Raw genomic sequence first — 14,837 nt, 5'->3', positions numbered from 1 at the left:
TACTACTACTACTACTACTACTACTACTACTACTACTACTACTACTACTACTACTACTACTACTACTACTACTACTACTACTACTACTACTACTACTACTACTACTACTACTACTACTACTACTACTACTACTACTACTACTACTACTACTACTACTACTACTACTACTACTACTACTACTACTACTACTACTACTACTACTACTACTACTACTACTACTACTACTACTACTACTACTACTACTACTACTACTACTACTACTACTACTACTACTACTACTACTACTACTACTACTACTACTACTACTACTACTACTACTACTACTACTACTACTACTACTACTACTACTACTACTACTACTACTACTACTACTACTACTACTACTACTACTACTACTACTACTACTACTACTACTACTACTACTACTACTACTACTACTACTACTACTACTACTACTACTACTACTACTACTACTACTACTACTACTACTACTACTACTACTACTACTACTACTACTACTACTACTACTACTACTACTACTACTACTACTACTACTACTACTACTACTACTACTACTACTACTACTACTACTACTACTACTACTACTACTACTACTACTACTACTACTACTACTACTACTACTACTACTACTACTACTACTACTACTACTACTACTACTACTACTACTACTACTACTACTACTACTACTACTACTACTACTACTACTACTACTACTACTACTACTACTACTACTACTACTACTACTACTACTACTACTACTACTACTACTACTACTACTACTACTACTACTACTACTACTACTACTACTACTACTACTACTACTACTACTACTACTACTACTACTACNATTTTTATTTTTATTATTTTTATTTTCCATTTTTACAATATACATTGTATAGGAATAGTCAATTAAAAGTAATTACTGGTTTAACTGTATTCAGAGAGCAAAACATACACGCATTAAAAATATAATGTAATATATATATACATAAAAAATAAAAACTGTAAAAAAAACTTATTTTTAAAGTAGGTACATAATAAAATATTAATAATTTGGGACATTTCAGACATTGATGCATATAGACACATAAAATTACATGTTCTCTGACAGTGAATAAAAAGCCTTATCTATTAGATAAGTTTTTAATTTCTTTTTGAACTTTTTAATATTTTGTACTGACTTTAAATGATCTGGAAGACGATTAAATATTTGTAGCCCGATGTAATTTGGAGATTTTTTGGTTTATTAAACTTTACTGATGAAATGATGATAAAAGTCATGTTTATGACATTTATTATAACTGTGAATATCTTCATTTAATACAAATGAGCGCACATTGTTAAATTACATAAATACATAATTCATAAATATACAACGATGTTACCGCCAAAATTTCATGTTTCCTAAAAAAGGTCTACATGATTCCATAGAAGATGCCTAATATTCCTTTTTTTTGCAATAAACACTGTAGTACTAGAAGCCGAATCAGCCCAGGAACATATACCATACCTTAAAATTGAATCAACTTTTGCAAAATGTATATTTAAAAGTTAATTTTGTGTTAATACCGTGCCTAAATTTATAAAAAGAAATTATAATTTATTTAAGCTACTAATTAACTTATCGCAGTGATGCTTCCTATGCAAATTTTCGTCGATATGAAGGCCTTATAATCGTATTGCGTCATGTGAAGGAGACAAAAAAGTATTATTAATTTTAATCGTAATATTCCCTACTTTTTTTTAGGTAATTATGAATTTGTAATAAATTAGTTTTCTCAGCATTAAAAAAGAGGTTATAACTATTAAGATAGCTCACAATATTATTTAAAACATCAGAACACCTTAGCATCAAAACGTCATGATTCTTGTCAGAAATTGCCATGGCTACTCCATAGTTTTCAAGAATCCTAAACAATTTATTATGGTTGACGCAGTCGAAAGCTCAGCTCAAGTCGCATAATATTGCAACTGGGCTGTCTCCTGCGTCAAAAAATTCAATTATTTGTTGATGCTCCGAGAGTATATTATTTTTTACCAAAAATTTAAATAACCTGTCCAAATACGCATATTCAAAAATTTTTCAAGTGTTCAAATTACTTGCCATTTTAATTTGGACTGTCAAATTTGGTTGTCAAATCGAAAATGAAATTTCCTAAAATGATATCCCTTCTAAATACTACATTAAAAATCTATAAAATTACATGAAAATTAGTGAGACTTATAATAAGAATATTTTTGTTTCAAATCACCAATATTAGTATTCTATTTGTACTGTGGAAATGAAATACATATTAAATATGAAATTATAAATCTTTTCTGTCGTATAAGATACATATTACGTCATTGTTTTCAGGCATCTTTTGAATTATTAACTTATAGAACAGAATAAACTTAATATAATCTGGGTTATCACTCTATTTAAATTAAGGCTTATCGCTAATTTAATTCAAAGTTTTCTTGTTACTCAATTTTAGAACATAACTAATTATACTAATTAAAAACAAATTTTTGCAGTAATAGGACATTTTTTTAACTACTTAATTGCACTATTTATTGACTTGACAATATAGTGCAATCATTTTTGCATTGGATTTACTCCAGAATGTTATCTGTAAGGACCAATTTTTAACAGTGATCAAAATTATCTTGACCAAAATAAAATAAAGGATAATTTTTCTTTCAAGTGAAATAGAACACTTGTACGTTACTGCTCCTTTTTGATGATACACTTGACTAAACAAACTTTTATTAGGAACTGACTGTCACATTAGCAGTATACCTATTCATAAATTATTATTACCAATGAATCCACTGAATCACCAAAATTTATTAAGCGTTTAATAAATTGTAACTTCTTATTAACTTCTAAACAGTTTTTAACTTCATTTAAAATATATTTCTATAAAAATGAAGTAAAACGGTAGCACCATGTATAATCCTAATTTACTATGACATTCTTTTAGAAGTCACACTGTTGCTATTATTTTTTGTAGACCATTCACATTAAAAGTGTTTGCTTACACATATTCATTTTTGCATTTGTTTACTGTTAATATAACAATATAATTTTAACAATCTATATGCTTACTGTGTACCTCTGTTAATAACGATTTCTTTTATTTTTGTCAGGGCTGTTACATGACGATCCATATCACACCAGAACCTGAATTTTCGTATGTTAGTTTTGAGACAAATATTCCTTCTAGTTCTTATAGAGAAATCATCAACAAAGTACTGGACACCTTTAACCCCGGAAAATTCACTGTTACCATCTTCGCCAATCAGGTATTTTATTTTCCGATTATTCTATATTAGTCCTTGGGATTCAAATCTTTTTTCATGAAAAATATGTTTTTAAATGCATGTATTTATATTATAGCTATTGACTATTAGATATCAGTGGCATTCACTGGATTTAATATTAATCTTAGCTGTTACTATGTGTTGTTGTTAATAATGAATTAATATCACGTCTAGTGACGTAAGATATTATCACAGGTCATAACCTAATGAATCTTTAAAAGGAATTAATACAAAAGCAATTAGTGGAAAATAGTTAAAAAATTATTTGATGTGACTCGTATCGGGTAGATCTCCAACCAGGCGGGAACTTATTATTGTGCAATAAAATTGAGACATGTTACAAACTTACAAATGCTCATATAGGTTTATGATTGTGATAAACAGGCAAAATTTGTCCTGCACCAATTCAATTTATTTTTTTTACTGACAGTCAATATTAATATTGCTAGCAACGTAACAAAACGTATGAGACTATTATGGGCCACGCATACAAATTTGGATCCCGTTTTATTAAAATTAAAGTTTAAGGAGTCGCTGTTGTAATGCTGATGCTCTGGAGAGTTTAGTAACGAAGTAGCGCTTTCAACATCGATCGTCTTTTTCATACTCTACTTCAGCAGTCGGCTACTGGCGGACCACGGTCCAGATCCGCGGAAGGTAAAAACTGGACCGTCAAAACATTTTTTTAAAGTATAATTACTCAAATTATTTAAAACAAATTTTTCTGTATAGTAGTAGGTTACTTAAAAAAATTGGCTCAAGCCCGCAAATGTAATTTCTCCCATTGATTTTTTAAATATAAATATGCCTGTCTATTGTATTTCATATATTATTTTGTGAGTGCAAATTAAAACAAAAAATTAGTAAGGAATAAGAATTTTTTCTGGACCTCGTTAAAAAATTTCTAAGGTATCTGGACTCCACCTAAAATTACTTGCCGACCCCTGCTCTACTTATTTACATCAGCGCCACCTTTACGTGAACCAACGAATTCTAACCACTAGAAGGAGCTTTGTGTATTCTTATACATGTGTTTTAACTGTAGCAAACATCTAAACAGAGAACTACCTAATAAATAAAGATAGATAGTGTCAAATGTAAACAATGAGACACAACGGCAGTGGCGTACTGTCAATAAAGGCGAAATATTAAAATTTACAAAATACCAATACACATTTGAAAGGATTACTCATTTTATAAATAATTTTTACATATTGGTGATATAATGAGACAGTAAAAATTGAAATAAAATTAATAAACTGTTTTTTCTATACCTACTCAAATTATTTTGACTGATTAATTAAATGCTTTTATCCAACACTTGTATATAATGATACTATAATTCCTTTAGTTTTAAAGGAATAATGTGGCTTATAAGTCAGTAGTGAGTTATAAGTCATAAGTCACTAGTAAGTTATGATTTATAACCCACTAGTGACTTATAGAAATTATAAAAAGACAAATGTTTGGTTTATTTTTCTAGTTTTTATTAGAAAACCGATTTGAAACAGTAATAAGTCAACAAATAACCTAAAATGCTACAAACTTACAATCTACCTACTTATTAATATTAACATTAACATTTATGGCTGTAATTTGATATTTGAAGGAGCACCATCAAAAACTATTTTGATACCTAATTCACTTAAAAATTCTAAACATTTTTTAACAAATTCGCTTTTTCTCCACCACTTAAACCGTTTGTCAAGAAGTACCAACAGGTATTTTCGATTGACTATTTATAGCTACAACCATAAAAACAAGAGTTTCCGTAGCTTTTGGAATATTATCCCCATATACTTCAGTGCCGACATCAACATATCTAGTGAATCGTTTCCCATTCCACTCAACACTTTGCATTATAGACGTTTCGTCAAATACCAAATTGCCCAAAATTTCACTGTTTGTTTCTCTTACTTTCATTTTAATAGCAGCCAATGCTTCATTTGTAAATCCGGGTGTTCCATCTATAGATCTGTACCACTTAGAAATTGTTTTTGTATGTGGCAAAGCCATGTTAAAACTTCCTGCATAATTATAAGCATCTGTTGAATAAAAGCTTAACGTTAAGGCAAACGACCTAAGCTCAGTTGAATACTTTTTATGAGGTTGTCATTTTCTTGATCTTTGACAGATTTCACCTACTATTCCAGGTGCTGATTCCTAAAATTACATATTTTTTCAACTTACATGAATGATACATTGAGCAGTTTCTGTTGTCATATTTCTTTTTCAAAAATTTCAGAAGAGAATTAAGGCTACAAATTCTGGCTTTTAGACGACTCTGCCTGCTGCAGACTTCGGATCTTTTTTGTTTGCATTTTTATTTTTTTCTTACAAATACTCCAATTTTTTTCTTGATCTTTTTGGACTATCCATGTCAGAAGTATGGCATTCTCCAAAATATCGTGGATAAGGCCTTTTCCTAAAAATGATGAATTATCTATTCCAGATGTATTTTATATAAACACTTACGGTAGTGTTTATATAAAATAAAATGGTAATATATAAATAGGTAACAGGTAGAATTTTCTATGCTCTCTGAAATACAGCAGATTTGTTTATTTACTTACAGCTCTTCAGTCCATTAATTTATTTACATTGCACTACTGGTACTGTCAACTAAAAGTCTCTAAATTTTAGTGTCAATAATATTAATGATTCCTTTACAATGAACAATGACAAACCGTTGTGTCTACGCTCGAGATAAAATAAGGAAATAAATTACTGTGTCAAACAAAATTACTGGTCACGTAATCATTTATGAAGGCTCTGTTTTACACATAAATAAAAATAAATTTTAAGGTACCTTGCTTGTATATTTTTTTGGCACGTTAAACATTTTCTATAGACTTAACAGTGTGATTTAAACATTATGCTGTCTTTTTTTATACAGCAAATATATCACACTTATCTAGTTTTAAATCCAGTTTTTTATTATTAGCAAAAGTTGTTGTTTGTGGCATATAATTAGTGCAAATTAATTCATTGCAAAGTTTTTAATGCCTACAGGAAAAATGTAACTCATGTTTTTTTGTATTCAACTACTAGACATCCACTAACGACTTGACAAGTTTTACGATTTTTTCACCATGGGCTAAACCGATGCAGTTAGTCGATGCCCAACACATGGCCCCGATGATTTAAGTCTAGTTGTTCAAAATCATTGCTAGATTTCATGAGGCCTTCTCCGAAGGACTGCGATGGTCGAGCTTTGCAAATTTATTACTCCCATTGACAAGAGGCATCAGTTACTATTGTAAACAGTTGTTGTTTGTGGCATATAATTAGTGCAAATTAGTTCATTGCAAAGTTTTTAATGCCTACAGGAAAAATGTAACTCATGTTTTTTTGTATTCAACTACTAGACATCCACTAACGACTTGACAAGTTTTACGATTTTTTCACCATGGGCTAAACCGACGCAGTTAGTCGATGCCCAACACATGGCCCCGATGATTTAAGTCTAGTTGTTCAAAATCATTGCTAGATTTCATGAGGCCTTCTCCGAAGGACTGCGATGGTCGAGCTTTGCAAATTTATTACTCCCATTGACAAGAGGCATCAGTTTCTCAATGACTTTATGGTGACACTAAACCTAATTGAAAACCTTTAACTTTTTAATAGTTATTGTTGACTGAGCTGACCAGTTGACCCAACCGTTCCAAGAACTAACAAATAATCTATCACGAGTCCCACATTTTACACTATTTTGATTTCAAAATGACATTCTTTTGAGTAAATAAAAATTACACATATTATGTAGGTACATAATATTGTACTGATAAACAAATACGATATTGATAATAGCCAAAATATGTTAATCTATTTTACTAAAATAAATGTTACAGACATTTGTAGAAAAAAATTTTTGTTCACAATATGATGCAAAATAACCATGCAATCTCATTCGACAATATTCATATGGCATGCCTAAAACATTTCTATATGACAACTTATTGTAAAAGTCGCAGCTGTTTCAGCTATTTATTGTATATTTGATATATTAAATATTCTACATTCACGTTATTTTTTAGGTTTCTCCAACAAAAGACACATCAAAAGAGCTACTATTCCTGGATCAGTTTGGCAAGTGGCAGCGTCGCGATGTTCAGCAGTGTAACTTCAAAAACTACGATCTGATCTATGCATTTTACTGTAAATTCCCAAGCTGAGGGTGTCCGGTCAAGCTGCGTGATGTCGCAGCTAACAAATCATTCTTCCTTTCATTGTTCTTAACCTCAAATCCAATGTCATCATATAATCCCATTCCTTTTCCTTTAAATTTCGTTTTAAATAAGTCACCTGCTACATCTTCAATCGTATCCATATCTTCTTCACCAATTAAAAGTATTATTTATGCGATTGATAAATTTCTTTTAACCTCGGACCCTTATGTCCTATTAAAACGAATCCTTTATTTGCATGGTTTTTTGGAATCAAATATTTTGTTGAACAATTTCGAAGAGGCACAAAAAAATATTTTACCGAAAGAGTTTTTATCAAGTTTATTTGTTTATTGCGATATTTTGCTTATGGTCATTAAAGTATATTCACAATACAAATTTAATATGAAGAATCATGATTGTTACTTCAGTAATTCACATAATAAACAATCTAAGCCTCAGTTCAGTCCTTTCTCATTTTTTTACATTTATTTTACGTTGTTCGCTCCTGTTTTCACATTCACCGATTTCGAGTCGCCACTGGTTTTGTTTTCCTGGTGGCGCAATAAAATATCGTGAGAGTTACTGAAAAAACTTTTAAAGTAAGTAGTGCATAGTGGACTTATATGTTATTTGCCTTCAACCTATGAGGGTTAGGAAAGACATATATAGTTCTAATTATCCCCAATTACACTATGTTCTACTCCTTTAAAGGTTTTACTCGATTTGTTTCTGATTTTCAAGTAGAGTGCATATTTGCACTATGTGTCATTTTAATGTAAAAAAGGGCCTTTGAAAAGAATTTCTATCTAATATTTTATTTGTGTAGTTTCTATATCAGGGTTGGAATAGGTCCATTTATTGTAAAAAATAAGCTCTAGTATTACCCGTTATACATAAAAACCGGAGGTATTTCTCTTGTACAAACTAGTAGCTTATTTTTTGTTCTGTTTTTTGGTAAATTTAATAAAGAGTCTATATCTTTTTTATATGAATATATAAATCTACTTTTCAGTCGATTTCATTGTAGAAATTTATCGTTTATAATATATTATAGCAAATTTTCCATATATTATCTCGGAATGTAGTTTAGTTTAAACATATAGAAATATATTTACATAATGTTGATGTTTCGAACAATTTAAAAATTAATAAACATGAATTCAGTGACTAAATTAGTTTATTTTTTCTCAATTTTTAGGAAAACATACTGTGATATAATTAAGGATGGTCCGTGATTGTGTTTTACATAAAAGCATACTTTTTATATAAATTTGGTAAATCTCATATTTTTGTGATATGTATACAGGGTGTCGCTCTTAAATGTGATACATGCGGATTTAAATATTTTTTTTAGAATGTAGGCTAAAAAAACTGATACTGCTGTTTTTATTAATGCAGTACACGGCTATCGCTAATATCAATTTCGACGTCAAAAAAACGCATATGTATTAAACTTATATTAGGTCATATGGACACTATAATTTTTGTAGTCTCCAAATCATCACCATGTATCCAGCTTGTTTTTAAATGTAGTGAAGGCCAATTGAAATCCTTAAAACATAGTGACTTTGATAAAAGTGTGATGAATGTTTGTGTTTGCCACGACGCAAAGGCTTCTAGAAATATTTGAAATATTAAATTTTTTAAAAATAAGTTGGAGAAGAATTACCTAATACTTCACGGTCGAAATTATGGAGAGTGACTCATCGCTAGCTCTTGGACTAGTATGGAGGAATAAATTGTGTGAGGATTGAAAATCCATAGGCATATCAGTTTAGTAGGCAACAAGATGCAGAAAATATGGAAAAAAGATAATAAAACAACATCTATTATTTTCAGATGTTTTATCAAGAAAACGTCAAAAATAATTTAGCAACATTTTGTTTTAAAATTATAACTGTTTTCTATAAAATGATACCATCGCATAGGTTAGAGCATTTATGACCAACAGACCGTTTGCTACAATTGGCACATTGATCCATTTCAATTATTACTACGTTTTAAAAATTCCCGGTTGTATTTTTTAAATTTATAAATTTATTATAGCCACGGAATTAGCACTCTGTTATTACACTTATTCTATGGCATTTCTAAAACGGCATTTAGATTTATTAGTACACACTCGGATCTGAGTGGGACTACTCGCATGAGCAACCTTTTACTGTTATCGTTAATAACTAATCAAGGAGCAGGAACTCATACGGGAAAATTGACAAAATTTGTAATAGTAGAAATTACTTATAGTTTTTAACGGTACGTAGTGTCCCGAAGTGAATGTAGCATGATAAATACGAATGAAGTAAGCAAACAACCAATTTATATCAGGAAAGCTAGATCTAGATATACTAACCTAGAAGTTAGAAATCATAATAATAGACTTTTTGTGTGACACCACATATTTAGGCAACCCGCAACAAATTGTCATAGTTGAAATTGTACAGCCCAAATCTAACCCTTGTGTACTATTTACATATAGATACTATAAAAATGAATGTGCTTCAAACTTACAAAAAACGATATAAAAAAATATTCCTAAAGGATCTCGTATTTTTCTTATGGGAAGTGGGTTTCGACCAATTTTTTTGAAACTTTGCGGGTTGATAGTTCTTAACATGTAGATCAAAAGTCTCAGTGGGCACAAAGCCCCAAATCCACCCCTTCCCCCCCAAAAACTGCCACCAAGTGGCGGGGGGATTTAACTGATATTTGCATGTAAAACGATTTATTTTTTTAATAAACCCAACAACGACTCCAAACAACCACATTTTTGACTATCAAAGTACCCCACTTGACCCTGCCCCCACAAATCATCATACGTATTTTCCAGATTACTGTATTTTATAGAAGCACGGATTTTTTGAAATACCAACAGTTTTGGTCTCACCGATATAATCGGTTTTGCGTATTGCTGATTACGTATCTGGGGTTAGTCGAATCTGCAACTCGGTTTTACGAAAGAGCATGAAAATTGTTATTAACAATTGAATTGTTTATATAACTGTAGAAAGTTTACTTGTCGTTTTATGAAAAAAAGTTTCAAATAAAATTGTTTATTTCATTGAAATCTTAAAAAAAACTATTGTTTTTTTTTTGAAAAATCAATGTTTTAGCTTTAAAACGCTACCAAAGTTTAACACAGAGTATACGTATAATGGCTATAGATATACACGTGTGTTAAATTTAACAGCGTCTTACAGCTTGAATATTACTTTTTCGTAAAAAACAAACTTTTTTTTAGATTTTGTCAAAATAAATAACTTCCTTGAAATATTTTTTCATAAAATGACAAATAAACTTTCTACAGCTATATAAACAATTAAATTGTTAATAACAATTTTCCTGACCCGATTTCGTAAAATTGAATTGCAGATTCGAATTCAGCATGAAAAATATGTGCAAAAAATATACGTTCAAATATACGTGCAAAAAATACTTGCAACTATAAAATACAGATCTGGAAAATCCGTAGGCTGATTCGTTAAGGGCGGGGTCAATAAGTGGGGTAGTTTGATACTCAAAAATGTGGTTGTTTGGGGTCGTTGTTGGGTTGATTAAAAAAATAAATTGTTTTACATGCAGAAATCAGTTAAATGCCCCCGCTACTTGGAGGCAGTTTTTGGGGGGGTGGGGTGGATTTGGGGCTTTGTGCCCATTGAAACTTTTGATCTACATGTTAATCAAACTGTGAATTTTCAAAAAAATTGGCCAAAACCCACTTCCCATAAGAAAAGTGCGGGTTAAATAAAGTAAAAATTTACCATAGCCGTCTTAGTCACAATGCTCATGCTCGGATAGAATAGTCTCATACATGCAGGTGAGATCTTGTTGATATGTTATTGCTGTCATCATTGGCGTATTTTGTCTTGTTTTGTTTAATCTTGGCATTTTCTAGATCTAAGTATTTTTATTGTTTTTCTTTATGTTGTACAGAGTGATTCACTATATTTTGACCCCCCCCTTTAACTTTTTTGTTTTAAGAGATAAAAAAAATGTGAAATATAAAAGTTGCACTATTTTTTATAAATTTTTCGAAAATGATACTTAGTAGAAAAACAAATGAAGTCTAAATAAAATGGCCGCGGATGTTAACTTTGTTAAGTTAAATGGAACATCCTGTATATTTTTACATATTTGGATAGAACGTTCTCTGTCGAGCATAGTCATATAGGGTTTATTGGGTTCATCTCTAACAATAAGTGAGATAATATTAAAAAACGAAAATAATGTTTTTTATTAAGAAAATAAGACTTCTTGTAATTGTTAGACCTTTTTCAGGCATTTCTGCCTTTTTTCTAATTACGTAAGGATTTACAGATTTAGTTAAAACATATTTTGATATATCGGACATTGATACGGTCCAAAATGCGTATAGGTAATGTAACGAAATGTCACTAATTAGGCCGTGACAGTGACGTCATGGACATTATATGGTAGGTCGTGACAGTGACAAGTATTTAGTACGATCTTGACAACATTGTTATTGATTGACAGTTTGTATTATCCACTATCCATACACAGGATCGGAAAGTCCCCATGGTTCATCGGCCGTTAAATTAAGTCATAGAAATCCGTGCGATAGAGAAAGATGGCTAAAATAAATGCGTCTAATAGTCACCGCCCATTTCGCCCTTCCACAAATAAGAAGTGGATCTTATTTGTGGAAGGGCGAAATGGGCGGTGACTATTAGACGCCTTCATTATAGCCATCTTTCTCTATCGCACGGATTTCTATGACTTTCTTTATCGCTATCACGTAACGGCCGATGAACCATGGGGACTTTCCGACCCAGTATATTAAAATCCGATAGCTCCGTCTGCGTCGCACAATCGCCCCGAAAAAGCGCCGATTTGTGATAGCAAAGGCTTCGCCCCCTGGCCGCGCTGCGGCTCCCGTCGCGACGCGAAGCGTCGTGACGTCCTCCCCGCGTTTTAACGTCGTATTTAGAACGCGATCACTCGACGCCTTCCCCGTGAATTTTAAGTTTTCCTCAGGCTCTGCGAGGGGCGCGGCCCAATTTTTGTGTGAAACGCACGAGTCCGACACGCCCTCCCGCTGAAATCTGACGGTCGCCGATCGCCTCGAATTGCGCGCGGGTACGGCTTTTTTATTTCCCCTATTTGCTACGATATTTTATTTAAAACTGTGCCGAAAATACTCATATTTATCGACCGGGTGCCTATTTCACGCCTTTGTTGTAGAATTTTCCGCGAAATCAAATGCGGGATTCGAAATGCGGCTGTAAATACGTTAAAATGCACTCTGTAGCAAGGCCGGAAGACTTCTATTTTGCCCCACTAAATTCTTTTCCCGCAAACCGCGGGGTGACGTGGGACTGGGCACGAGGTGTTGATTCGATCATCTTTCGTCGATCAGGGGCATTTTTGTAACGTTTTTTTCGCGTTAATGTCACGCCACATGTGTATGTGTGTGTGTGTGTTTGTTTTGTTTGGTTGTTGGTTTGTTTTTTTGTTTGCTTGCTTGCTTGGTTGGTTGGTTGGTTGGTTGGTTGGTTGGTTCGTTCGTTCGTTGGTTGGTTCGTTCGTTCGTTCGTTGGTTTGTTTGTTTGTTTGTTTGTTTGTTTTTAAAATTACAAAAAGTCATCTGCTAAACTACTAACTTTTACCAAGTTATAATAGTATTATATTGTTTAGTTTATTTTGCTAAATAGGTTTATTAAAGGTAAGTGAATTGGTGCAATAAGTATTAAAGACTAAAAACGTTGACTGAAATATTGAGAGAATATTTCAATCAACACCAAAATATTTTTTTAGGTTAGAAAGAATACACAAGGTATATTTTTTTTACCGTGGCAATATTCCTTAATGATTTTCTTAATATATACTAAAATGTTAATGTACTTATAAAAAGGTAGGTAGGTTATATAGGTAAAACAACAATTGTGCGGTATCAGGAATTAAAAGGTCGATGAAGAAAAAAATGAGAGGGCAGTGCAGATGAATAGATCCGAAGGATCAGTAATTGCAGTTTGACAATGATTTCACAACAATCAACCCCTGGCTGATAACACCCCTCCATTTTTTTTTAGAAAAAGTGTAATATTAAATGCAAATTAAGACTTATAATAGTTAGATTTTTATTTAGATTCATTTACAGAAACTAGACTTATTGCTATACAAAATGTTTACTAATGAATTTTTCTGATGTTAACAGAAAAGCCTCAATGTATGTAAACAAAAGCAATAACATTTGGTAAAAATTATACAAAATATAAACGTAGACGTAGAGTGTAGATGCGGAAATGAAAAAAATATATATAAACAATATTTATGTTTGTCTTATATTCAAAATATACATAGTACAATGTGGAAACAAAAAAAAAAACAATTCTTTTAATGATAAAAAATGTATGATATGTAAGTTGGAGACGCTTTCATTATAATCAATGTAGCTGTAAAAAAACAAAACGAATAAAAATATGAACGAATGGCACTTTCCTTAAGTTTTTTATAATCCATAACTATTAAAAAATAAATATATGAACCTTATTTAAAGTGAGGTTATTTTGCCTCCACCAGAAACTCGTGAGACTCAATTGATACCAACTAAATTTACACAATAAAATTTGGTAATCAACTAAATTCTTGTTCGATTTATATTGGCAACATTGCGAAATCTTGTTACAATTAGTGTCGTTTCACACACACACACACACATACCCTCCATACCCCCCTTACCTATCCCCACCCGCGCTAGCCTAAGGGCCACCTTAGGAAAGCGCATCCCAGGCTGTATAGCCGCACTATCCTACCCAACCATAAACATGACACCACCCCCGGGGTTTACACAGACGAGCCGACGAAGCAAGAAGAGCGCCAGAAGAAAGGGCCCTAGCCGGCGGGGCCCAGCCAGGACAAAAGGAGGTCCCACAAAGCGCCTACATCGGCCACTTTTGCGGTCGGGATAGACGACGGATGGGGCCCACCTACGAAGGCTGTCCAGGCCTACACGAGATGAGGCAGGATAAAGAGGGATAATCCCCCTCGATCCCAAATCATTGAGGCCAATTTCTAGCCATGGAATAATGGCGCGCACTACCCTACGCAACCATACCACACATAAATAAACATGACACCACCCCCGGGGTTTACACAGACGAGCCGCCGAAGCAAGAAGAGCGTCAGAAGAAAGGGCTCTAGCCGGCGGGGCCCAGCCAGGACAAAAGGAGGTCCCACATAGCGCCTACACCGTCCGCATTTGCGGTCGGGGTAAACGACGGATGGGGCCCACCAACGAAGGCTGTCCAGGCCTACACGAGATGAGGCAGGATAAAGAGGGATAATCCCCGTCGATCTCAAATCATTGAGGCCAATTTCTAGCCA

At 32.6% G+C, this 14,837-nt stretch overlaps 1 protein-coding gene across 2 annotated transcripts in view; it reads left to right on the top strand.

The window, feature by feature from the left end:
- LOC108915090 (S-adenosylmethionine decarboxylase proenzyme) overlaps nucleotides 1–8,654 on the top strand; it is a 33,097-nt gene extending 24,443 nt beyond the window's left edge. For both annotated transcript variants that reach the window (XM_018721049.2, XM_018721050.2), the window contains 2 exons: nucleotides 3,154–3,309; nucleotides 7,365–8,654. In XM_018721049.2, the coding sequence (XP_018576565.1) occupies nucleotides 3,154–3,309; nucleotides 7,365–7,502 (294 nt within the window). In that variant the 3' untranslated portion in view covers nucleotides 7,503–8,654. The remainder of the gene's footprint in view (nucleotides 1–3,153; nucleotides 3,310–7,364) is intronic.
- The last annotated feature ends 6,183 nt before the right edge of the window (nucleotides 8,655–14,837 follow it).

This window comes from Anoplophora glabripennis, unplaced genomic scaffold (genome assembly GCF_000390285.2).
Source record: "Anoplophora glabripennis isolate ALB-LARVAE unplaced genomic scaffold, Agla_2.0 scaffold963, whole genome shotgun sequence".
Lineage (NCBI taxonomy): Eukaryota > Metazoa > Arthropoda > Insecta > Coleoptera > Cerambycidae > Anoplophora > Anoplophora glabripennis.
This window is presented reverse-complemented; position numbering and strand designations above follow the sequence as displayed.